At 44.9% G+C, this 25,857-nt stretch overlaps 1 protein-coding gene across 1 annotated transcript in view; it reads right to left on the bottom strand.

Moving 5' to 3' along the window:
- The window catches only part of maml1 (mastermind-like transcriptional coactivator 1), a 114,090-nt gene extending 90,884 nt beyond the window's left edge, over positions 1 to 23,206 (bottom strand). Inside the window, exon 1 of the mRNA XM_072512691.1 lies at positions 22,597 to 23,206. Coding sequence (XP_072368792.1) covers positions 22,597 to 22,965 — 369 coding nt within the window. The 5' untranslated portion in view covers positions 22,966 to 23,206. The remainder of the gene's footprint in view (positions 1 to 22,596) is intronic.
- Between the last annotated feature and the right edge of the window lie 2,651 nt (positions 23,207 to 25,857).

The following is a 25,857-nucleotide window of genomic DNA, read 5'->3' as shown; positions in this document are numbered from 1 at the left end:
GGGGGGGGGGGGGGGGGGGGGGGGGGGGGCACTAATCACTTTCATATGTTCTGGTCCTGTCCAAAGCTAGACGATTACTGGAAGGAGGTTTTTAAGGTAATTTCTAAAGTGGTGCACGTGAAACTGGACCCGGGGCCCCAGGAGGCCATATATGTGGGTGTCGGACCAGCCAGGGTTGGAAACGGGTGCGGAGGCAGATGTTGTAGCCTTCGCCTCATTGATCACCCGAAGGCAGATCCTGATGGGTTGGAGAGCAACCTCTCCACCCTGTGCCCTGGCCTGGCGGGGGGCCCTGTTGGAATTCTTGGCCCTTGAGAAGGTTAAGTTTGAACTGAGGGAAAGGATGGAGGGGTTCTACAATTCATGGGCATTATTCATTATGCACTTTCAAGAACTGGATAACATCAAATATTAGTTGGAGGGGCGGTGTGTGTTAATGGTGGCTATGGGTGATTCCGGATTCTTTTTTCATTTGTTTATGTGAACATGCGGGCGAATGTTTGGGGTTTGGTGGGAGGATGGGATCGTTGTTATTGATATGGGGATTGACATATTTGTTAATTGTTGGTGGGTGTAAATTTGGGTGAAAACGTGAAAAAGGAGAAGAAATATATATTTTTCTTTTTAAATGTCCCCAATGACTCTGACTCCACCACCTCTGCTGGCAGTGCATTCCACACACACACCACTCTCTGTATAAAGAAACTACATCTGACATCTCCCCTATACCTTCCTCCAATCACCTTAAAATTATGTCTCCTCGTGACAGCCATTTCCACCCTGGGGAATAGTCTCTGGCTATCCACTCTATCCATGCCTCTCATCACCTTGTACACCTCTATCAAGTCACCTCTCTGCCTTCTTCACTCGCGTGAGAAAAGCCCGAGCTCCCTCAACCTTTCTTCATAAGACATGCCCTCCAGTCCAGGCAGCATCCTGGTAAATCTCCTCTGTACCCTCTCCACAGCATCCACGTCCTTCCTATAATGAGGCGACCAGAACTGGACACAATATTCCAAGTGTGGTCTAACGAGGGTCTTATAAAGCTGCAGCAAAACCTTGTGGCTCTTAAACTCAATCCCCCTGTTAATGAAAGCCAACACACCATACGCCTTCTTAACAACCCTATCAACCTGGGTGGCAACTTTGAGGGATCTATGTATGTGGACCCCAAGATTCCTCTGTTCCTCCACACTTCCAGGAATCCTGCCTTTAACCCTGTATTCAGCATTCAAATTCGAACTTCCAAAATGAATCACTTCACATTGATCAAGGTTGAACTCCATCTGCCACTTCTCAGCCCAGCTCTGCATCCTGTCAATGTCCTGTTGTAAACTGCAACAACCCTCAACACTATCTACAACTCCCCCAACCTTCGTGTCATCGGCAAACTTACTAACCCACCCTTCCACTTCCTCATCCAAGTCATTTATAAAAACCACAAAGAGCAGAGGTCCCAGAACAGATCCTTGCGGGACACCACTGGTCACCGACCTCCAGGCGGAATACTTTCCATCCACTACCACTCGCTGTCTTCTTTCGGCCAGCCAATTCTGTATCCAGACAGCCAAATGTCCCTGTATCCCTTGCCCCCATACTTTCTGAATGAGCCGACCATGGGGAACCTCATCAAATGCCTTACTGAAATCCAAATACACCACCGACTGCCCAACCTTCATCAATGTGTCTCGTCACATCCTCAAAGAATTCAATGCGCATGGTTTTCCTGGATATTGGTGCAAAGGTACGCCGCATTCAAGAACGGCAGGGACATGGCCTTTCTCGGCATCGGCCGATTCAGCAGTTTGCGCCTGGTGACCCGGTGTTCATTCAAAATTTTGGTGGTGCCCAGTGGGTCCCTGGCATTATCTTTCGACGAACGGGCCTGATCTCTTACCAGGTGCAAGCCCAGAGTAGTGTCCAGCGCAAGCATGTAGGCCACGTTGGGTCCAGAAGGCCACCTCTTCCAAAGATTCCCTGCCCCCGGAGCTCACTTCTACAGCCACAGAGACCAAACACAGTGGAGGGTATTCCTCACGATCTTCCTCTGGTGCCGCACTCAAAGCTTGCGCAGGTCATTGTAGTACCACGTGGAGATAGGGACGCCGAGATGCAAGAAGGCAGTAAACTCCGACTCCGAGATGAGAGACACAGGATGCCTCAGAAGGGGAGTCCTCGGTCTCACGGGCCGTGGATGTACAACCGTTACGCTGTTCATCGTGGAAGTGTCGTCCCCCGTCTCGTTACATGCCTCCCGATCCAATGACTCGTGCAAATGGTGTCTGGCCTGTGGCAAAACGAGTCCGACGCTCTCTTTCGCCAGGGTCTTCGGTGGATTCCTTGGACTTTGAAGGGGGGGGGGGGGGGGTGTTATAACTTGCCTGCTTACCACTGGCTGGGGACTAATGGCAATCCCACAATCCTTGGGGAGTATGAGTTTCCCCAATGAGGGGGGGGCGGAGAAATCATTAGCAGGTCCCTGCATAAATAAAGCTGGCCAGTATGGAACCAGCTAGAGAGGAGTGAGCAGCAAGGGAGTTACTGCTGCTGTTGTATATATGTAATGTTATTGTAACTAAAGTTTTCTTTCTGTTCTCCAAACTCGTGCTGGATTCTTTAGACCCTCACAAAACAAATAAAAGCATGGGGAGCAACGAGATTAATTAACTGGACTGGAGATAATAAAACGAGCCAGATAGAGATTTTTGTCCAACGGGGTACAATTACATTAAATCCAGATGGACAATCCAAATGGATAAATTCCTTACATAAAAAAGGAACGAGGAAACAGCAGCTGACACAAAAGCTCATCCCTGCAGAACAATAAATATCAATATTCTTGCATGAATTGCTCAGACAATCCCAAGTATTTCCTATCAAGCAAAGGCAACAACCCAACCCAGTCTCTGACCAAATCTGCTTTCTACTCATTTATATTTAGCCTCTGATCCTACTTTCTTGGCACACTTTGAACTGATAGTCTGAGCTTGCTTTATCTCTACCATTTATAGTTTGTGTACTTTGATTATGCCCATACTGAACCTGTTCCTTTCTACACTGCAATGGCAAAGCTCCTTCTGTAAGCTTTCCTTACTTGGATCCAACTGCTGATCTCGTCTGAACCCTCTGGAAATTGCCTAGCAAACTACGGAGTTCAGGGTTAATTAGGGATGGGTAATAAATATTGGCCTTGCCAGAAACACCCACATTCCATTGAACAATGAAAGTCAACAAATCCTGGACTTAGTGGCCCACATCCTAGGATTTTACAAACTGCACCAATGCCTTTGGAAGATCACCAAATAATTATTCCCCAAGGCTGTTCCACTGTACCATCTTTCATTTACACATCGGCAGCATGATACAAGGCGCTCAATAAACTACAATATGTTGAAGTGAAAGAGTACATACTAACAGGTTAAACACAAAAAATGAATCAATCCAGAATCAAACTTTAGTTTATGAATTGCTTCTGATCAAAATTGCTTTAATAAAACATTACCATTCATTGAAATGTTAAAATAATTAATGAATTCTAAAGCTGCTTCTCTCACCAGTCGAGAGTGACACTGTACCAGGTGCTGCTTGGATAAGTGGTTGAGGAATGTGCAGCTGCTGTCTGCTTTCCTGACCACCCGTAAAAACGGTCAAGCCGTGACACGGACACAGGACGGCATGGTGGATAGCACTACTGCCTCAATGCCACGGATCCGGGTTCAATTCTGCCCATGAGCGACTGTGTGGAGTTTGCACTCTTCTCCCCATGTCTGCATGGGTTTCCTCCGGGTATTCCAGTTTCCTCCCACAATCCAAAGATATGCAGTTTCGGTGGATTGGCCATACTAAATTGCCTCTTAGTGCAGGTTAAGTGGATTGGCTATGATCAATGCACAGGGTTACCGTAAGGTCTAGGTAGAGTGCTCTTTCGGACGGTCGGTGCAGATCCAATGGGCCAAATGGCCTCCTTCTGCACTGTAGGGATTCTATGGAGACATAACATGTCAGGTGAATTACCTTTTGTCTGGAGCGGAATGCCAGTTCTGGTGACAGATCGATCACCAGAAATGCTAACTCCTATTTTTCTTTCCAAGGATACTGCCAGAGTTGAGTATATGTACCACGGTGGTTAGCACTGTTGCTTCACAGCGCCAGGGTCCTAGGTTTGATTCCGGCTTGTGACACTGTCTGTGCGGAGTCTGCACGTTCTCCCGTGTCTGCGTGGGTTTCCTTCCAGTGCTCCGGTTTCCTCCCACATGTCCTGAAAGACGTGCTGGTTAGGTGAACTGAACATTCTGAATTCTCCCTCAGTGTACCCGAGTAGGTGCCAGAGTGTGGCGACTAGTGGATTTTCACAGTAACTTCATTGCAGTGTTAATGTAAGCCTATTTGTGACAATAATAAAGATTATTATTTTTTTCTTCAGCTTTGATTTCCGATTTCCAGTAAGCTTTTGTGGAACAAAGGTTGCATGTCAGACAGGCAGAGTCAGAATGGCACCAAGAGAGGTAGAGCTGGGATGTCATCAAATATGTACAAGCAGATCCAACACCTTCACTCCATCTATAGCACATTTAAAACTTACCTCATCTTAGACTACGCTTCAGCTATTTAATCTAGTGGTCCAGTTAAAAGAAAATTCGAGATCCACAAAGCTAATCAATTCTCCATAATATTTATCCATCTTCATCACTCAGTAACTGCCCCACATACACCATTCCCTCCTCACTCCAGCAAAATACTTATTCAAGTAATCCATATTCAAAGCTGTATGTAGGGTGCAGGCATCCTGTCCACAAGCATCATTTCCTATTGACTAGATGTTATTGGCCATTTTTCTGTCGACATTTCTCTAAATTGTTACATCAACATTTCCCATTCAATTTTGTTGTAGTTGCAAGCACTGACCACTAGACGACTCTGCAACAAGCATCTCAAATCCTCCTGTAACATTTATATATTTTTAAAATCAATCAATTGGCTCCAAGCACCAGCATTTACAATTTATTGGTTACAGAAAAACACATGAAAATTTGATACCAAGAATAACCCTAAAAACACTAACAAAACAATGCAGTTTAATAATGGGGTACAGGAGAGGGGGTCACGTGATGTAAGCGCAGGAGCGACTGTTTGAGAGAGCTCCAGCTCTACTCATCTTTTAATCTGGGTTTTCAAACTAGTGCATATTTGTCTTTTGGGTTACATGGCTTGTGCGGTGTCTCGGGAAGTGTCTTTGTGATAAAGAGCGGAGATAAAATGCTAAAATCCTCATTTGTTTGTGTGGGTTGGGGTGGGACCCTGCTCGCAGTGGCGGCTGACGTTGAACAGGCTTTTGCCTTGGCGGTGTTGTGTACAGCTGATGATGGCTGCCAATGGAAATGTTGTCTCTGCTGAAAATCTTGGCTCTGCGATGCAGGCTGTCTGGACTCACTTCCAAGAGTTGTGGGGTACTTTCATGGAGGCAATGGAAGCACACAAAGAGGTTCTTGTACTTGAGAGAGCACTTTCCCTGATGGGGCATGCCTCCGTGTTGTCAAGATCCTGGTATATGGTTTGTCATCCACCCTGAAGGGTTTGGGAGGAGGAGACAGAGCGGGGTGAACCCCTGGGCCCAGCCCCTGGCGAGAGGTGGTGGATACTTATAAAAACAATGGGGTACGGGGGAAAGCACCAAGTCAGTGTTCATTGGAGAGCCACAGTAAACACAAAGGGTCAAATGGCGGCGTCTGCGCTGTAAAAATTCTGTGAAAAGACAGTATATTCTGTCATCTATGGCAGATCATATACAAAAACTTGTTAAACCGATGAACTACCATAACGATGGCAAGATACCGACGCAGAGGGAAACATAAGTGCTATTAAAATTATTCAAATATTGGAACCACTGGTAGAGTTTTTTGACAGAAAACATGTGTATTTAAGGGAAAAATCCTTCCCACTCAGGCAGTTGCAGTAGTACACATACGTATGATCAAACTGAACAAAATCTTACTCACAAAATCTCATGCGAAAGAAATGCTAGTACAATATTCCAAGTTGGCACTTGCTATGCATCCCCAGCTGTTTTGTTGGACACAATAATAAGTGATCTAATTGGCACGTTAAGAACTCTGCATTTCTATAAATAAATGGACTTTGATCATCGACAGTGACTTTTGAAAAGGCCCATGCACTGCTGCTTTCTTAGAATGTCTAGAATTAGCCCACATTTATGAATGGGTACAACAAATGCCCCGACAGATTTCATGTTGGCAGGAAAACTGACGTATTCAATTGTTTAGCAAACTGAGTATTGAGCTCTGGATTTATTAAAAAAAGGCTACGAATTATTTTTCTTATGATGTTTCAAAAAGTATCAAAATTTGCACTGAAAGCCAAGATCTGGAAACTGCTGGAAATATCTTAAACAAGGGGTACAGATTTAGACCATTCAGGAATTAAATCATAATAGAATCTCTACAGTGCAGAAGGACGACATTCGGCCCATCGAGTCTGCACCGGCCCTTGGAAAGCGCACTCTGCTAAAGCCCAATGCCTCCACCCATAACCCAGTACCCCCACCTAACCTTTTGGACACGAGGACAATTTATCATGGCCATACCTGCACATCTTTGGACTGTGGAAGGAAACTAGAGCGCCTGGACAAAACCCACGCTGACACAGGGAGAAAGCGCAAACTCCACAGACAGTGACCAGAGGCTGGAATTGAACACAGGTCCCTGGAGCTGTGAGGCAGCAGTGCTAACCACTGTGCCACCGTGCTGCCCATGAAGTACTTTCACCACACAAAAGGAGATGGAAATCAAGGACCAATTGAAATTTCCAAAGCCAAGATTGACCAATTTATCAGACAAGAATATCATCGGATACAGCTCCAAACGCAGGTAGAGTTTGGATACAGATCAGCCAAGATCTGATAAAGTGCGAGAACAAACTGGGGGCGGCTGAATGGTCCCCTCCAGTTCCAATGTTCCTATACTGCTTGTACAAGACTTCCCATCATTTGGCACAATTTCAAATTATAAAGTAGGAATTATTCAATTTATTGGCTCACTCCAGTGGTTCAGTCAAAAAATATCAACTCAGCAAATTGATTGGGATTACATAGGTGCTAAATCATTTCAACGGATCTATATCCCCCCCCCCCCCGCCCAAAGGTATAATTACTTAGACATTGGAATACAAAGTAAAATTTCAATGATATCAAACTTGGAAGTGGTAAACAGCAAGGATGATGCTGATTGGCTGCAACAGGACATAGATTAGGCTAGCAGAATGAACAGATACATGCCAGATGGAATTTGCCAGAGAAATATGAGGTGCTGCATTTTGGCACAAGAGGCAATATTGACACAACAGCACTGCTCTAAAGGGTGTACAGGGACAGAGGGACCACCTGGGAGTGCATAAGCATTGATCTTTGAAGGTAGCATATTGAAAGAGTGGTTAGCAAAGCATATGGGATCTTGGGCTTCATAAATAGAGTACAAAAGTTTTGCTGCGCCTCTATGAGGTCCTAGTTAGGCCACAACTGGGAAGGATGAGGGTCCTTAAGGCGGTGCAGAGAAGATATACCAGAATGGTTCCAAGGATTTTAACTACAAAGTTAGGTTGGAGAAGCTGAGGTTGTACTCGTTGGATAAAGGAACTTGAGAGGAAATCTAATAGAGGTGTAAAAGATGACAGATTTAGACAAGACCGTTAAAAGGAAATCTTTCCTATAGGCTGATGGTACAAGTATTAGGGGACACATCTAAGACTTTGGATGAGATATGCTGGAAAACGCAAGGAAGAGCTTTCTTTAATGGAAAAAGTGGTAATTACTTGAAACTCGCTGCCCATTTGGGCGGTAAAAGGAGCAATGATCATTGAGCTCAAAAGGAATTGGATGTGCACTTGAAGGAAATTAATTTAAGACTACTGGGATAGAGCGGGGGAAATGAGACTGACTGGATTGCTCCAGGCAGATTAGCATAGAGTCAATTCGCCAAATTGCCACCTCCGGTGCTGTAAATGGCTGTGACACTAATAAATGAACACCCTCCTAGAGCTGCTGCCGATAAAACAATCCCCATCTCCGCACCTAAACGAACAAATTGGTCCAAAAAGCAGAGCTAGAAAGTGAAAAGGTTTGTTCACTCAATTCTCCACTAACCATAGTTTAAACCATTTACAACTTTGCATTTAACTTTCTGGTCTTATAGAATCATAGAAATTACAGTGGAGGCCATTCGGCCCATCAACTCTGCACCGGCCCTCGGAAAGAGCACTTCACTTATAATGTAGCCATCTAAGATGGCCACCTGCAAAGGACCATGGGAATTATGGCCAACCCAGGACTCGGACAGATACAGAGCGTATGTGTATCTGAAACACAGATAACCAGACCTGATCAAAATCCCCGCTCGTTTGCATTTTAATGGCCCATTTTCCCAGGACAATAGAACGCTAATCAAGCAACCGGTACAGCCACAGACTGATCGGCGCCACTCCCCTTACTCAGAAAGCCCAACTGCCAAGCTCAATGACCGCTAAGGACCCGCCCAGCTACCAAGGCACCCGCCCCTTTACTGGCCGCAATCAAAGACAGTAATCAGAGCCCTGTCGAACTATTGGGTCCAAGGTTAAGGACCGCCCCAAAGAGCGCAAAATCCCAGAGGGATAAAAGAGGACACAGCCAATTGTTGTCTCTTTTGGATCCGGCCTGTGCCAGCCCAATTGCAGCAAGAACAGCCAGCTAAGTTCAAGACCAACATCGCTACCTGATGGATGAGCCCAGCAGAGACAGAGCCACTTTTTACGAACCAGCCAAGTGAAATCCAGATAAAGGCCTTATCCATTTGCACAGTGCCGGTCGCCCTGAAGTTAAGTATAGGTTATTGTAGCTGATAGGTGTAGTTTAACTCGTAGTAGATATTGTGTTTGCATGTTGAGATAACTCTTGTGTATGTAAATAAACCATCTTTGAACTAACTGGTTGTGTGGTCATTTGATCGATATAAGGGAAGGCTTGTGGTTCGCTAAGATAAAAACCCACAGTATTGGCGAAGCTGTTGGGTGGGAAAAACACCAACAATGCCCACGCCTCCACCCTATCCTAGTAACCCCACCTAACGTTATTGGATACGAAGGGCAATTTAGCATCGTCAATCCACCTAACCTGCATATCTTTGGGCTGTGGGAGGAAACTGATGCAGGCACGGGGAGAATGTGCAGGCTCCGCACAGACAGTGACCCAAGCCGGGCATCGAACCCGGATCCCTGGAGCTGTGAAGCAACAGTGCTAACCACTGCGCTACCGTGCCGCCCATACAAATACTAACCATGAACTGCAGGCACAAAATTCCCTCAATGGATATATTTTTTAATTAACCAACATTTGGATATTTTGAAAAACACCCTTGATCAGCAGTAACAACATTTCAAAAAGTAATTAATTTTATTGAAGAGCACTGCTTCATGCTGAGTCCATTGGTAAAGCGTTCTATAAATGCTGCTTATTTCTTCAGAACCTTAAAATAAGTCTGAAAAGAGTCACAAACAATGTTACCAGTCATCTTACTTAGCTTAATAGAAAAGTCACACTTTTGACCAATAAACGTCTTGTGTAATTCATTTATCTCAATTTGATGACATCACTGCAAGCGACAGTATTTCACCCTGTCAAACTCTTTAAACATCCTGTCCGCATACAACCCAAGGACTGAAGGACAAAATCTGTAATCTTAGGCTGGAGCTAAAACACATTAATTTCATACAATATGGTTAGTTTAAATCTCTCCAATTTCTATCCTCCATAACTGCATGCAGTACTACAACTGAGTTATACGGCTCAAAATATTCTGTCCAGATACAAAACATGTTTCAAAGGACAAAATCTATATTTGTTGAAATGGGAGCCGCCATAGCACAAAGGTTCCATGTGACCATCGCCACACTTTATGGAAATCCTAGTGATGATACAATCATCATTTTTAAGTGAATAAAACATGAAATTGTTTTAGACTGTGTACATTCATAAACAAAAACAGATTACCAAAATATTCGCAAATGCCCTTTTTAGCCCTCCCTGGTCATCTCAACATCATCAGTACAAGCCTATTGCATTTTACTTCTCATGTTCAGTACCATGTTGAACCTCCACTGCATAAACTGCTATGGGGTGTGCCCTTTTGTATAGTACAACCACTTTCATTGATAGCACAAAGGAACTCCAGCAAATCACACCAAAGCAAAAACTAATACCACCCAGTAATAAACTATCCCATCAGTAGATTATTCTATTGGCGATAGCCTTTCCACTGGCATTCTATTAAGATAAATTAGACTTAATTCATGTATTTATTGGCTTCACCTGCTAATTATGCGACTTAAAACGCAGTCATTAAAAATGAACTGGACTACCTCATGACTCCAAATCATCAACCACTTGTGCGCGAACAGGAACATAAACAGGCATATGGACAAGTGAATTTAAATACATTAAAAGGTGGCATAAATTTATTAGAAACCATGATTTTAAAGGCTGTTTTACTGAGAAGGTGCAAGATATAAACACCTATGAACAATGGGGTGGGGGGATTAATTTGTTTCACAATGTCTGAAAACTTGAAATTGTGTGAGCCTTTCCATCACTGGAAGTTCAAATTCCTTTTTAAAGGTTATTGGGCTCCACGGGCATCAGAATAGTATATTGTTCGCGTTGAAACCTGATGCTTAAAATTATAAGTGCCTTAATAAAATATTTTCTTTAAAGAAATAGTATCAAATATCAAATTGTTTGTCATCAGGCAATCATTACATGGGTCCTATTTGCGATAATAGTGTGCCTGCCTTTTACGTACACAAATTAAAATCAATGCAACTTTGTGTCACAGTAGCAAAGACCCAGGTGGCCAGGCACAAAATTAAAAGAAAAATAAGTTAATCAAGTTCTTTCTTGAGAAAATATTTACAGCAATCTACATAACATACCACATTTAATCTGCATTTTCCCCCAAAACGAATTTATGAAAACGAATTTTTGTATGAAACACAGAACTATACAGCCCTGAAGAAAGCAATTTGGCCCATTGTACTTGGGCCAGGTTTTTTGAAAGTGCCATCTGATTAGTCCCACTCTCCCCCAAAGCTCTGCAAAATTTTCCTTTCAAATATTTATCCAACTCCCTTTTGAAAGTCACTGCTTAATTGGCTTCCAGCATCCACCCTTTCAGGCAATGCCTTGGCGGATCAGAACTTGCTTCATAAAAAGACCTCCTTCCTCCTTGTTCTTTTTCCAATTACCCCAAATCTGGTTCAGTTTCTTCTGTAGGTAGAAAGCTTTTTCCTACCAATCCTCTCACAATTCTTTTGTTTTTAATTTTAGAGTACCCAAATCATTTTTTCCAATTAAGGGGCAATTTAGCATGTTTAATCCACCTACCTTGCACATCTTTGTGTTGTGGGGCGAAACCCACGCAAACACAGGGAGAATGTGCAAACTCCACACGGACAGTGACCCAGAGCCGGGATCGAACCTGGGACCTCGGCGCCGTGAGACTGCAGTGCTACCACTGCGCCACCGTGCTGCCCTATCCTCTCACAATTCTGAACACCTCGAATTAAGTTTTTCCAGACTGAGTCCCAGTTTTCCAATCTCGCAGCATAACTGCAGGTCCTCATCTCAGACAGCATTTCAACAAATCCCTTCTGCACCCTCTCCAAACCCTAGACATCCTTTCTTGATGTGATGTCCATAGACATTACTCCATGGAGTCATAGAGGTCTAGAGCGCAGAATAGGCCCTTTGGCCCATCTGTGGCAGTCAAAAACAACCACCTAACTATTCTAATCCCATTTTCCAGCACTTGGCCTATAGGCTTGTATACCGTGGCATCGCAAGAGCACATACAATCACTATAGTGCAGGAGGCCATTTGGTCCATCGAGTGTACACTGACCATCCAAAAGAGCACTCCACCTATACCCATTTCTCCGCCCTATCTCTAACTGTGCCCTGATCATGGCCAATCCACCTAACTGCACATCTTTGAATGCGGAGGAAACCGGAGCACCCGGACGAAACCCACACAGACACAGGGAGAATATGCAAACTTCACACAGTCACCCAAGGCCAGATTCGAACCTGGTCCCTGCCGCTGTGAGGCAGCAGTGCAAACCACTGTGCCACCTATATCTAATTACATCTTAAATGTTATGAAAATCTGTGTCACAACAAACCCTTTCAGGCAGCTAGTCCCAGAATCCCATCACCCCTGGATGGAGAAGGTTTTCCTCACAACCCCTGTTGCTTCACAGTGCCAGGGTCCCAGGTTCAAATCCCGGCATGGGTCACTGTCTGTGCGGAGTCTGCGTGTTCTCCCGGTGGCTGCGTGGGTTTCCTCCGGGCTCTCCGGTTTCCTCCCACAAGTCCCGAAAGACGTGATGTTAGGTGCATTGGACATTCTGAATTCTCCCTGCGTGTACCCGAACAGGTGCCGGAGTGTGGCGACTAGAGGATTTTCATAGTAGCTTCATTGCAGTGTTAATGTAAGCCTGCTTGTGACAATAATAGAGTATTATTATTATGAATCTATGACCCCAGTCATTGATCCCTCCCTCCAACAAGGGAAAAGGTTTCTTCCCGTCTACTCTATTTATGCCTCTCATAATTTTATATATCTCAATCATGTCGCCCCTCAATCTCCTCTGCTCCAAGGAAAACAACCTCAATCTATCCAATCTTTCGTCATAACTAAAACTCTCCAGCCAAGGCAACATCCTGTAATGTCCTCTGCACCCTTTCCAGTGCTATCACATCCCTCCTATAATGTGGATTCCAGAACTGCACACAATACTCTAGCTGTGGCCTAACCAACATTTATACAGTTCCAGCATAACCTCCCTGCTCTTAAACTCTATGACTTGGCTTATAAAGGCAAGTATGTATGCCTTCTTAACTACTTTATCCACCTACCCTGCTACCTTAAGGGACTGGTGTACATGCACACCAAGGTTCCTCTGATCCTCGGTGCTTACCGGGCTCTTGCCTTTCAGCATGTATTTGCTTGCCTTGTTTGTCTTGCCCAAGATCATCACCTCATACTTATCGGTCTTGCCCAAGATCACCTCCTCATACTTATCCAGAATGAATTCCATTTGCCACTGATCAGCCCATCTATATCCTCCAGTAATCATAGGCTGTCCTCCTCACTATTTACCACCCCTCCAATTTTAGTATTAACCTCAAAACGTACTTGCCAGCCCTCGTATATTAAAATCTAAATCATTTATGTAAACCACAATCAGCAGATGCACTAACACTAATCCCTGCAAGACCCCACTAGACACACACTTCTAGTCAGAAAAACACCCCTTGACCATCACCCTCTGCTTCCTGCCACTCAGTCCAAGTAGACTATGTCAAATGCATTTCGCTCATCTACACACCTTGTCACCTCTTCAAACAATTCAATGAACTTGGTCAGACATGACCTCCCCTTAACAAAACCAAGCTGACTGTTCTTAATTAACTCCTGCCTCTCCAATGCAGATTAATTGTGTCTCTCAGAATTGCTTCCAATAGTTTCCCCAGCACAGACGTTAAAGTGACTGGCCTGTAGCTTCCTGGTGTATCCCTTCCTCCCTTCTTGAACAATGGTACCACATTGGTTATCTTTCAGCATTTCTTCTGTGGTCCAAGAGGAATTGAAAATTATTGTCTCACTCAACAGCCTGGGGATACATTTCATCTGGCCGTGGAGATTTATCTACTGTTAAGTCTGCCAGAGCACTCAGAACTTCCCCTCAGTGTTAATTTCTTTAATGTTATCACAGTCCTTCTCTCTGATTTCAACCCCCACATTGTCCCTTGCACCAGTGAACGCAAACACACATTCATTTAGAACCCTACCTACATCCTCCGGCTCCACACATAAATTACCACTGTAGTCCTTAATGGGCCCTACTCTTTCCCTAATTATTCTTTTACCCATAATGTACTTGTAATGTACTCTGGAATTCCTTGCCGAGTGAAGCAGTTGCGGCTCCTTCTTTAAACGTTTTTAAGAAAAAGATAGATACCTTTCTAAAGAATAAAGGGATTCGGGGATATGGTGTACGGGCCGGAGAGTGGAGCTGAGTCCACAAAGATCAGCCATGATCTCATTAAATGGCGGAGCAGGCTCGAGGGGCCAGGTGGCCTACTCCTGTTCCTAGTTCTTATGTTATATGTAAAACTTCGGATTTTTTATTTTACCTGCCAGTATCCTTTCACGTCTCTTTTTGCTCTCCTAACTTCCATACTCCTCTAGGACTTCTGCCATAAGTGGATACTGAGGGAGGCACATAAGTGGATATTTGAGGCCAGCATGGTGGTGCAGTGGTTAACACTGCTGTCTCATAGTGCCAGAGACCCTGGTTCAATTCCGATCTCAGATGACTGTGTGGAGTTTGTACGTTCTCCCCATGTCTGCAGGGGTTTCCTCCAGTGCTCTGGTTTCCTCCCACAGTCCAAAAATGTGCGGGTTAGGTGGACTGGTCATGCTAAATTGCCCGTACTGTCCAAAGGTTAGGTGGGGTCATGGGGTCACAGGGATAGGATGGGGGAAGTGGGCCTAGTTAAGGTGCTCTTTCAGAGGGTTGGTGTAGACTCGATGGGCCAAATGGCATCCTTCTGCACTGTAGGGATTCTATTCTATAAGGTTCCCCTTTTCTCTTTATCCGATGCTGTACATCCCTCGATATTCAGGGTGCACTGGATTTGTTGGTCCCACCCTTTTTCTTTATTGGAACATGTTGGGCCCAGACTCTTCCTATTTCCTTCTTAAATGTATCTCACTGTTCTGTCATGGGTTTACCTAAAAGTGTCTGCTCCCAGTCCAGCTAGGGCATAACCAGTGATTTATAACTTTGTACTCTTATTGATAAAGATGTTTTGCTTTTTAATAAACAACCTTATTAGCTGTCCTGGCACCAAATTTAAAGATTTTTTTTTTTTTTTTTTTTTTTTTAAATAAAAAGCGTACCCAATTCATTTTTCCAATTACAGGGCAATTTAGCGTTGCCAATCCACCTGCCCTGCACATCTTTGGGTTGTGGGGCGAAGCCCACGCAAACACAGGGAGAATGTGCAAACTCCACACGAACAGTAACCCAGGGCCGGGATCAAACCTGGGACCTCGGCGCCATGAGGCAGCAGAGCTAACCACTGTGCCACCATACTGCCCTGCACCAAATATTTAGACATGTAAACTTTCAGTTAATCCCTTCAACTGAGCCAGGCATTCTGGGAAAAAAATCTAACTGGGTGACTTTAAAATAAATATGTAGTCTTCTTAACCAAAAAAGTTAACATCTCAGCAATATTACATTTTCCTCAATTCTATTTTTCGGTACATAAAACAATACAGCACACGAACAGGCCCTTCGGCCCTCCAAGCCTGAGCCAATCATGATGCCTGTCTAAACTAAAACCTTCTGCACTCCCAGGGTCCGTATTCCTCTATTCCCATCACATTCACGTATTTGTCAAGATGTCTCTTAAACGTCACCATCGCACCTGCTTCCACCACTTCCCCCGGCAGCGAGTTTCAGGCACTCACAACACCCTCCCAACACACCCACCGTGTAAAATACCTTGCCTCGCACATCTCCTCTAAACTTTGCCCCTCACTCGCACCTTAAACCTATGTCCCCTAGGAATTGATTTTTCCACCCTGAGAAAAAGCTGCTGGATGCAGTCAATGCCCTCTCACACCCAGCTTTGATTCAAGGTTACCTAGTACAATATCAGTCAGTGACAATACTGAGCAGTACTACTGGCTCAAGTGCAGTTTATGGGGCAGCTCAGCACCACCTTCTCAAGGGCAATTAGAATGGGCAATAAATGCTGGCCTAGCCAGTGAAGTTCACATCCCTTGAATAATTTTTAAAAAAAACAGCACGTGTATATTAAGCTGATACTTACCTGGCCAGGAGAGAGAATGATCAGGAAGGTTGTTCATAGCACTCCAGATGTGCTTGACACCTGTGATGTTCCCAAATGCAGGATACTCTACTGCACGACAATGATCCAAATTAACTTGCTCAAAAGTTGGCTCTTAAGTTATAATTTAATCAGCTATATCTTGTGGGTAAGCTGGACAATCCAACAATGATTTCTATCACAAAAATAACAACTGGGGCCAGAGTTCCAACAGCAAAACTTTCAAAATTCAGTTGCATCTTTTGTGAAGACTTCAATGCAAAGCTGGCAGACATAGTGCACCAGTACTTTGAAAAGCAACTATGCTTTTCACCGCTTTGCGTGATTAAAGATGCGGCAATACCACAGCCTCATCCAACAAGTAATTTAAAAAGGAAGAAACTGCTGCTGCTAGTGACAGCACAATATACTCAATGAATTAAAACAGCAAACTTTAAAGTAAATTAACGCGGGTAAGGAAAATGTGATGTATATATACACAATTGTTTAGAAAATATGAGAAATGCCAATAAAAAATTTCAAAAAACCTCCAGCAAACTTTTCAACCAAGTAGATTTTTGTTCATTTAATTTCCATGATAAAATAACAATCAATTAACAAGCTACCATCCGTGCCTCAGCAGTCTTACCTCGGTTTCAAGCTGCACTCCAAAGAATAGAGCACAAAATCTAGGTTGCCATAGTCAATGTAGCGCAGAGGCAGTGCAGGGGAGCACTACAGTAACGGAGGAGTGGAGCTGAGGGAGCACCCAGCACCTCTAGAGGAATCTAGAACTAGGAAGCATAGTTTACAAATAAGGGGTCCTCCATTTGAGACAGAGATGAGGAGAAACTTCTTCTCAGAGGGTCATTAGTCGGTGGAATTCTTTTCCCCAGAGAGCAGTGGAGGCTGGGTCACTGAATATATTTAAAGTTGAGTTGGAAAGATTTCCAGAGAATCAAGGGTTATGGGGCACAGGCAGGGAAGTAGAGTTATAGAATTTACAGGCAGAAGGAGGCGATTCGGCCCATCGAGTCTGCACCAGCTCTTAGAAAGAGCACCCTACCCAAGGTCCACACCTCCACCCTATCCCCATAACCCAGTAACCCCACCCAACACTAAGGGCAATTTATCATGGCCAATCCACCTAACCTGCACATCTTTGGACTGTGGGAGGAAACCGAAGCACCCGGAAGAAACCCACGCACACACAGGGAGGATGTGCAGACTCCGCACAGACAGTGACCCAAGCCGGAATCGAACCTGGGACCCTGGAGCTGTGAAGCAATTGTGCTATCCACAATGCTACCGTGCTGCCCACAATCAGTAATGGGCACAATCAGAACAGCCATGACCTTGTTGAATGGCAGAGTAGGCGGAATGGGCCAAATTACCTCCTGCTACTATTTCTTTTAATCACCAGATGGGCAGCGCTGAGGGAGTGCCATGACACCGGAGCTGCTGTCTTTCGGGTGAGATGTTACAATTGAGGCCCTTCTACTCTTCAGGCGGATGTGAAAGATAACATGGCACTGTACAAACTAAATGCAGAGAGTTCTCCCATTGACCTGCCCAACATTTGTCCCTCAATCACCACCAAGAAAAATAGGTTAAAATGGTAATTTATCTCACTGCTGTTGTTGCATCCTTTACAAAAGAATGGTTAGGCCACAGCGTACAGCTGGAAATTTTAGGCATTTCAAAAGGAACCTGAAGCATTAGAGGACAGAGTGTGGATAAACCAGAATGACATCATGGGTGAGAATTGTAGTTTTAAGGAGGAACTTTAGATATACTTGGACTATTGCCATTGGAGCAAAGACAAAGAAGAAATTTAACAAAGTTTTTCAAAATTAGTGAAGATTTTTATTGAGTTAAGCAGAGTAAAATTGGAGGAGTCAGTGATGGGAGTCCTCAATTTAAAATCTGTCAATGTGTAAGGAGCAGAGTTTGGAGGCATTTCTTTTCACAGAAGGTTGTTAACAGCATGGTTGAGACCGAGAACTGGAAATGGTTTAAAACCTTGCAGCAGAGGCAGCCACCATTCTGCCCATCCCACCTTCGTTCTGCAAAATTTATTTTCAATTACATGCACAATTACGGTCCTTTTGAATGTTACTGTTAAATCTGTTTCTAATATCCTTTGCGGGATGGGGGTGGTGAAGTCATGGGTCAGTTGGCAGCACTACCACCACAGTAAGGTGGTTGAGAGTTTTAGTGCAACTCCAGAGACCCAAGTCCATAATGCAGGCTGGCATTAGTGTTGAGAGAGGCGAAGATCAAACTGAAGCCCCCTCTTCCCTCTCAGGTGGACATTAAAGCACTATATCAGCTGTAAAGTATTTTGGAAGGCACAGAGCTTGTGAAACGTGCTATAAAAATGTATTTTTTCTTTCACTAAAGAACTGTGGCTGATGCTGCATTTTGAAAACATAAATGGGTGGACAGTTGAGTGCGCTTGAGAGTGAAACAAATACAGAGTTATATATCAAAGTGCCAGAATCAGGGCTGAGATAGAATCATGGCACAAATTGTTTAAACGATGCCCGCGCCTGCTCGTTGAAAGAATTATCCAATTCATGACATGCTTGTTAAATGAATTAGACATTCTGAATTGCACCTCGTGTACCTGAACAGGTGCCGGAATGTGGTGACTAGGAGATTTTAACAGTAACTTTATTGCAGGGTTAATGTAAGCCTACTTTTAAAAAATAAATTTAGAGTACCCAATTAATTTTTTCCAATTAAGGGGCAATTTAGCGTGGCCGATCCACCTACCCTGTACATCTTTTGGGTTGTAGGGGCGAAACCCACGCAAACACGGGGGGAATGTGCAAACTCCACACGTGACCCAGAGCCGGTATCGAACCTGGGACCTCGGCATTGTGATGCAGCAGTGCTCACCACTGCGCCACCGTGCTGCCAATGTAAGCCGACTTATGTCACTAATAAAGATTAGTTCCACACCCCTCCTCTTTGCCAATCGCCCTATCATTTTCTCTCCCTTTTCCTCAATTTAATTTTACTACTGAATCTGCTTCCAGAACCTTTTTAATAGAATATATACCAATTGTAATTATCTGAATAAAATTCTCATTCCTCCTCTGGTTCTTTTAAGAATCAGCTTAAATCTGATAACCGATCCTTTTTGCAAGTATAAACAATTTCTCTGTATCTAGTCTTGCAGTCACAGGGTATTGCAGCACAAAAAGAGGACCTTCAGCCCAATGTGTCTGCAGCAGCTGCCAAGCACCTATCAATTCAAATCCCATTTTCCAGCACTTGGTCCATAGCCTTGTATGCTCTAGCATTTCAAGTGCTCATCTAAATACTTCTTAAATGTTGAGGGTTCCCGCCTTTACCACCCTTTCAGACATAGAGTTCCAGATTCCAACCTCTCTCTGGGTGAAAAGGTTTTTCCTTAAATCCTCTCCAAATCTCCTGCCTATTATCATAAATCTATGCCCCCTGAATATTGACCCCTCTACTAAGGGGAAAAGTTCCTTCCTATCTACCCCATGTCCACAAAATCAATTTTTTATACCTTGATGGAGATTCCCCTCAGCCTTCTGCTCTAAAGAAAACAACCCCAGCCTATTCAGCCTCTCTTCATAGCTGAAACATTTCAGCCCAGACATCTTGGTGAGTCACCTCTGAACCCTTTCTAGTGCAATCACATCTTTCCCATAGTGTGCTGACCTGAACTGCACACAGTACTCTAAGCTGTGCTCGAACTCCATCATTACCTTCCTGCTCTTATATTCTATGCCTTGGCTAATAAAGGCAAGTATCCCATAGGCCTTCCTAACCACCTTATCTACCTGCCCAGCTGCCTTCAGGGATCTATGAACATGCACCCCAAGGTTCTTCTGTACTTCCTAGTGTCCTACCATTCATTGTGTATTCCCTTGCTATGAAAATCCCCCTCCTAAAATGAAATGAAAATCGCTTATTGTCACAAGTAGGCTTCAATGAAGTTACTGTGAAAAGCCGCTAGTCGCCACATTCCAGCGCTTGTTCGGGGAGGCTGGGACGGGAATTGGACCGTGCTGCTGGCCAGCCTTATTCTGCTTTAAAAGCCAGCGATTTAGCCCAGTGTGCTAAACCAGCCCCGCTAATAAATGCATCACCTCAAAGTTTCCGCTCATTACTTCCACATCTAGATTATTAATGTATACTACAGACAACAAGCTACCCAATGCTGATCCCCACGGTATACCACTGGACACAGGCTTCCAGTCCCAAAAACAACCTTCCACCATCACCCTGCCATTAAGCCGATTTTTGATCCAATTTGCCTTGGTTCCCATGGGCTCTTACCTTCTTGACCAGTCTCCCATGTGGGGCCTTGCAAAAAGCCTTACTGAAGTCCATGTAGCCTACATTATCTGACCTTCCCTCATCTACACACCTACACGAAAAATTAAATCAAATTTGTTAGACATTATTTTCCCCTGACAAAACTATGCTGACTATCCCACATTAATCATTGCCTGTCCAAGTGAGGATTAATTCTGCCCCTCAGAATTTGTTCCAATAATTTCCCTTCCACTGATGTTAGATTCACTGGCCTGTAATTATTACCCGTTTAAAAGCAAATTACTGCAGATGCTGGAATCTGAAACCAAAAGAGAAAAGGCTGGAAACTCTCAGCAGGTCTGGCAGCATCTGTAGAATGTTTCGTGTGCAGATGACCCTTTACCAAAGCTTTGTGACCAGCTTTGACACCGGGTCATCTGGACTCAAAACGTGAGCTCTTTCCTCTCCCTACAGATGCTGCCAGACCTGCTGAGATGTTCCAACATTTTCATTATTACCTGGTTTATCCCTACTTCCCTTCTTGAATAATCGTACCATATTGCCTGTCCTCCAGGCCTCTGGCACCTCTCCTGTGGCCAAAGAGGATTTGAAAATTAGCATCACGCCCCTGCAATTGCCTCCTTTGCCTCATACAGCAGCCTGAGATACATCTCGTCTGGGTCTGAGGATTTATCCATTTTTTAAGCCCACTGAAACCACTAATACCACTTCTCTCCCAATGCCAATTTGTTCAATTATATAACAATTATGTCTACTCTATCAAAATCCCTCATATTCTATCACAATGCACTACACTTCGTCTTCAAACAGTTAAGGCTAAGGGAATATTTGATGAGAGATTCTGCAAAGTGACAAAATATTTACAGCACAGAAAACAACCATGCAGCCCACTAACCCTTGACAGTATTGATGCTCCACATGAGCCTCCTGCCACCCTTCAAATCATTAAGTAAGGAGAAAGTGGTTCCAGTAGCAGTAGGACAAAGGATTGTGGTACAGAATCAAATCACAGAAAGGAAAATTAGGTGTTTTTTAATGATCTGGAATGTACTGTATAAAAGGACAGTAGCATAACAATAGTGCCTGCAGGTGAGACCTTGTGGCGCAGTCATAGCATCTCTGCCTCTGGACCAGAAGCTCCGTGTTACAGTCCAACAAGCACAGTGGGCTAAAGACCTGGCTTGTAAAGCAGAACAAGGCCAGCAGCGTGGGTTCAATTCCCGTACCAGCCTCCCCAAACAGGCGCCGGAATGTGGCGACTAGGGGCTTTTCACAGTAACTTCATTTGAAGCCTACTTGTGACAATAAGCAATTTTTCATTTCAACAGCAGGACTTGTTGGCCATGGAAGAAGCATTCAATGCAGTTCAACAGGGTCATAATCAGCTCGGGAATCCTTCCATCATTTCCCCCAAAGGGTAGAAAAGTGTGAAAATACACTATTAAATAAATAGTGCCAGAACTTTTAAAAGGGAATTGGATGATACTTTAAGGTGAAGCACCCACATAGCTCTGGGGGAAAAAGTGGGAGGTGGGGAAAAAGTGGGAGGTGGGGAAAACAGGACCAGTCTGGACATGGATGCTATGGACCAAATGGCTTCCTTTTCTGTGCTGGAGAATTTGATTTACATCAACCCTCAGAAAAGTTTGTGCAACAATTTAGTTTCAACAAATCTATTAAGTTTGAAATGTATAAGTTTGAGCAGCAAGTTATAAAGTTGTTAGGTTTAAATGAGTTGAGAATATTAAGTGTGGAAGAGTTGAAAAGTCTATGAAGAACAGTATGCATTTAAGCTTGTATAACTAGTTATAAGGACATGATAACTTGTTCAAGTTTAGGTTGCAATAATAAGTTAAGGATGTAAAGTTTGACCAGCTAGAAGGACAAAAAGTATGAAATAGCAAATTATAAAGTCTGTTAAGCTCGATTAACAAAGTTAGAAAGACCCAACGACCACTCAGCTATGATAGCCAATTTTCAGGACATAAATATCTTCGGAATTTGCTCAGTTTTAAAGTTTGAACAAGTTATAAAGTTGATTAACAAAGTTGCAAACATCATTTAGGAGTGCAGTAAGTCATAAAGAGGTGAACTTTGAGTTGTAAACATTTTAGGTTTCGATAACCTGTTTTCGGGACATCGAGTTTGAACAAGTTGCAAAGTCGACAACAAAGTTGTGAAGACTTTAGGATGAGTTATAAAGAGAAACTTTGGCTGGTTAGTCATGGAGGCGTTGGGTTTGCGATAGCCGGTTTTCAGGACGTTAGGTTTGAACAAGTTGTGAAGACATTGAGTCTGATGAACAAGGAGGGAGGAAGGGGAGATGCTTACCGCCTGTAACGTGCTGCTCCTGCTTTGATCCCCGCTCCCAGCCCCCGGAGGAGAGTCGGCATTGCTGGCGGCGGCATTGCTCCGGAAAGCGGCCTGCGAGTCCTGCTGCTGTGCGGCCGGTGGCGGTGGAGGAGGCGCCGCCGCCGCCGCCGGAGCCGGAGGAGGCCGCTGCTTGCCGGCCCGCTTGCTCTTGGCCTGCAGGCAGCGCTGGTGCAGCGCCAGGCTGTGCTGGCGCTCCATCTCCAGGCGCTCATCCGAGGCCCGCTGGTAGCGCGCGTCGCACGCCGTGTGGTGCCGGCGGCACAGCTCGATCCGCTTGCGGAGCCGCTCCACCACGGCGCTGTGCCGCGGCAGCACGAACTCGGCCATGGCGGCGGCCCGGCGGCTTGATTCCGGCTTCACCCCTCTCTCCCCCTCAGGCAGCCGGAGGGAGGAGGAGGGGAAGGCGAGCTGCTCATCCACCGGCCGCCCCCCCTCAAATATCCCAATAGGGTTTTCTTTCCAAGTCAGCGGGAAAACTCTTCGCTGGGACTTTTCTCCATTTTTTTTTATTTTGTTTTACCTCAGACCATCATCGACGGACGGACCGACCGTGAGATGATTGACAGCCCCAACTGACCAATGGCAGGACGCCTCGGGGGCGCTAACGCCCCCGATTGACGGCCGCTCCAACCAATCGACGGCGGCACGAGCGGGGCGTAGTGATTGACGGCACGTCAGGCCAATCGGGTTGGAGAGACGGCAGAGCCCCACCAATCCAAGACGTTAAGGGGGCGGGTTCGATTTCCTTCATCTGACGTAGTTTGATTGACGGAGGGGTTGACCGCTCGGGCGGAACGGGGGCGGCCGTGTCGAGGGCGGGCCGGGTGGGCGGAAAGCGCTCCCTCGCCCAATCGCAGCCGCAGGCGGCACTGATTGACGTATCATCGGGCCAATCATATGAAGGAATCCTTAAATTCAAATCTTTTCCTTTCCGTTGGGAATTCCGCCATCTTTGGCGTCAACAACGGTGATGTAATTTGACAGACAGCGATGCTACCCAATCAGCATGAGAGTACGCCGTAGAATTGCCGAATCGGGTGAGGTGGGTGGAGACGTGGATTATAAATTAGTGTTTAGTCACAGGAGTTAAACTTAACCAACATTACAATGTTGGTTGTAATCAACTCCTGGCCTGCTTCCGTCAAAAAAAAGGAATGCTGGTGAACTCATCTTTAACGAATAGGCCGCGCCCGAGTTTACTGGACCACGCCCTTTGGTGGTTGCCCCAGTGTCTGCTGGGAAGTGTAGTTCATTTCCGCCACCATCACCCCACTGCCTCCTAGGTCAGGCAGGAGGGATTAGTTACAGAGGGACAAAGTGCAGAAACTAAGGGACTTTGAGATTAGCAGACAGCACTTCTCACTTTGAGATTTGCAGACGGCACAAAAACACAAGTGTTGTGAACTGTTAGGAAGGATGGTGATAACTTATGATACAAATGTGGATAGGGTGATGAAGTGGGTAGCATTGTGGATAGCACAATTACTTCACAGCTCCAGGGTCCCAGGTTCAATTCCGGCTTGGGTCACTGTCTGTGCGGAGTCTGTACGTTCTCCCCATGTGTGCGTGGGTTTCCTCTGGGTGCTCCGGTTTCCTCCCACAGTCCAAAGATGTGCAGGTTAGGTGGATTGGCCATGATAAATTGCCCTTAGTGTCCAAAATTGTCCTTAGTGTTGGGTGGGGTTACTGGGTTATGGGGATAGGGTGGAGGTGTTGACCTTGGGTAGGGTGCTCTTTCCAATAGCCTGTGCAGACTCAATGGGCCGAATGGCCTCCTGCACTGTAAATTCTATGAAGTTAAATGCAGAGAAATGTGAAAGTGTGTGTCTTGGTAATGTAGAAGGGTTGACAAGACGAATAGAATCATTGAATTTACAGTGCAGAAGGAGGCCATTCGACCCATCGAGTCTACGCCGGCCCTTGAAAAGAGCACCCCACACCTCCATCACATCCCTGTAAACCCACCTAACCAAAGGGATATTTAGCATAGCCAATCCACCCAACCTGCACATCCTTGGACCCCAACTGTCATATATATTAATGATTTGGACACATGCTCCCCATGTTTGCATGGGTTTCACCCCACAATCCAAAAGATGTGCAGTGCAGGTGGAATGGCTATGCTACATTGCCCTTTAATTGGAAAAAAATAATTGGATACTCAAGATTTGCACAAGGGAACTAAATGTATTATTTGCAAATGATACAAAGTTGCATAGGAGGGTGAGCTTGGAGGAGGATGCAGAGATGCTTCAGCAAAATTTGGACAAGCTGGGTGAGTGGGCATATGCATGGCAGATGCAGTACAAGGTGGATAAATGTGAATTATCCACTTTGGCAGCAAAAATAGTAAGGCAGATTATTTGAATGGGCGTAAATTGAGAGGTGGATACTCAGCGAGACCTTGGTGTCCTCGTGCATCAGTCGCTGAAAGTAAGAGCACAGGTACAAGCAGACAGTAAAGGTGGCAAATGGTATGTTGGCCTTCATAGCGAAAGGATTGGAGTAATGGAATAGGAATGTTTCACTGCAATTGTAGAGGCCATTAGTGAAGCCACACCTGGAATAGTGTGCAGTTTTAGTGACCTTATCGGAGGAAGGATGGCCTTGCTCTGGAGGAAGTGCAGCAAAGATTTACTCGGCTGATTCCTGGGATGGCAGGATTATCATATGAGAGACGAAGTCGGTTGGGATTATATTCATTGGAGTTTAGAAGAGTGAGAGAGGATCTCATAGAAACTTATAAAATTCTAACAGGATCGCCGCAGTATCAGAAGGACGTGGAGGCTTTGGAGAGAGTACAGAAAAGGTTTACCAGGATGTTGCCTGGTATGGAGGGTATTAACTTTGAGAGAGGGGCAGCACTGTGGCACAGTGGGTAGCACTGTTGCTTCACGGCACCGAGGTCCCAGGTTCAATCCCGGCTCTGGGTCACTGTCTATGTGGAGTTTGCACATTCTCCCGTGTTTGCGTGGGTTTCGCCTCCACAACCCAAAGATGTGCAGGGTAGGTGGATTGGCCACGCTAAAATTGTCCCGTAATTGAAAAAAAATGGGTACTCTAATTTTTTTTTTTTAAACTATGAGAAGAGATTGAATAAACTGGGATTGTTCTCCCTAGAGAGACAGAGGGGCGACCTGATAGAAGTTTATAAAATTATTAGGGGTATAGATAGGGTGAAAGATTGGAGGCTTTATCCCCAGGGCAGAAATGACAATT

This window comes from Scyliorhinus torazame, chromosome 7 (assembly GCF_047496885.1).
Source record: "Scyliorhinus torazame isolate Kashiwa2021f chromosome 7, sScyTor2.1, whole genome shotgun sequence".
Classification (NCBI taxonomy): Eukaryota; Metazoa; Chordata; class Chondrichthyes; order Carcharhiniformes; family Scyliorhinidae; genus Scyliorhinus; species Scyliorhinus torazame.
This window is presented reverse-complemented; position numbering and strand designations above follow the sequence as displayed.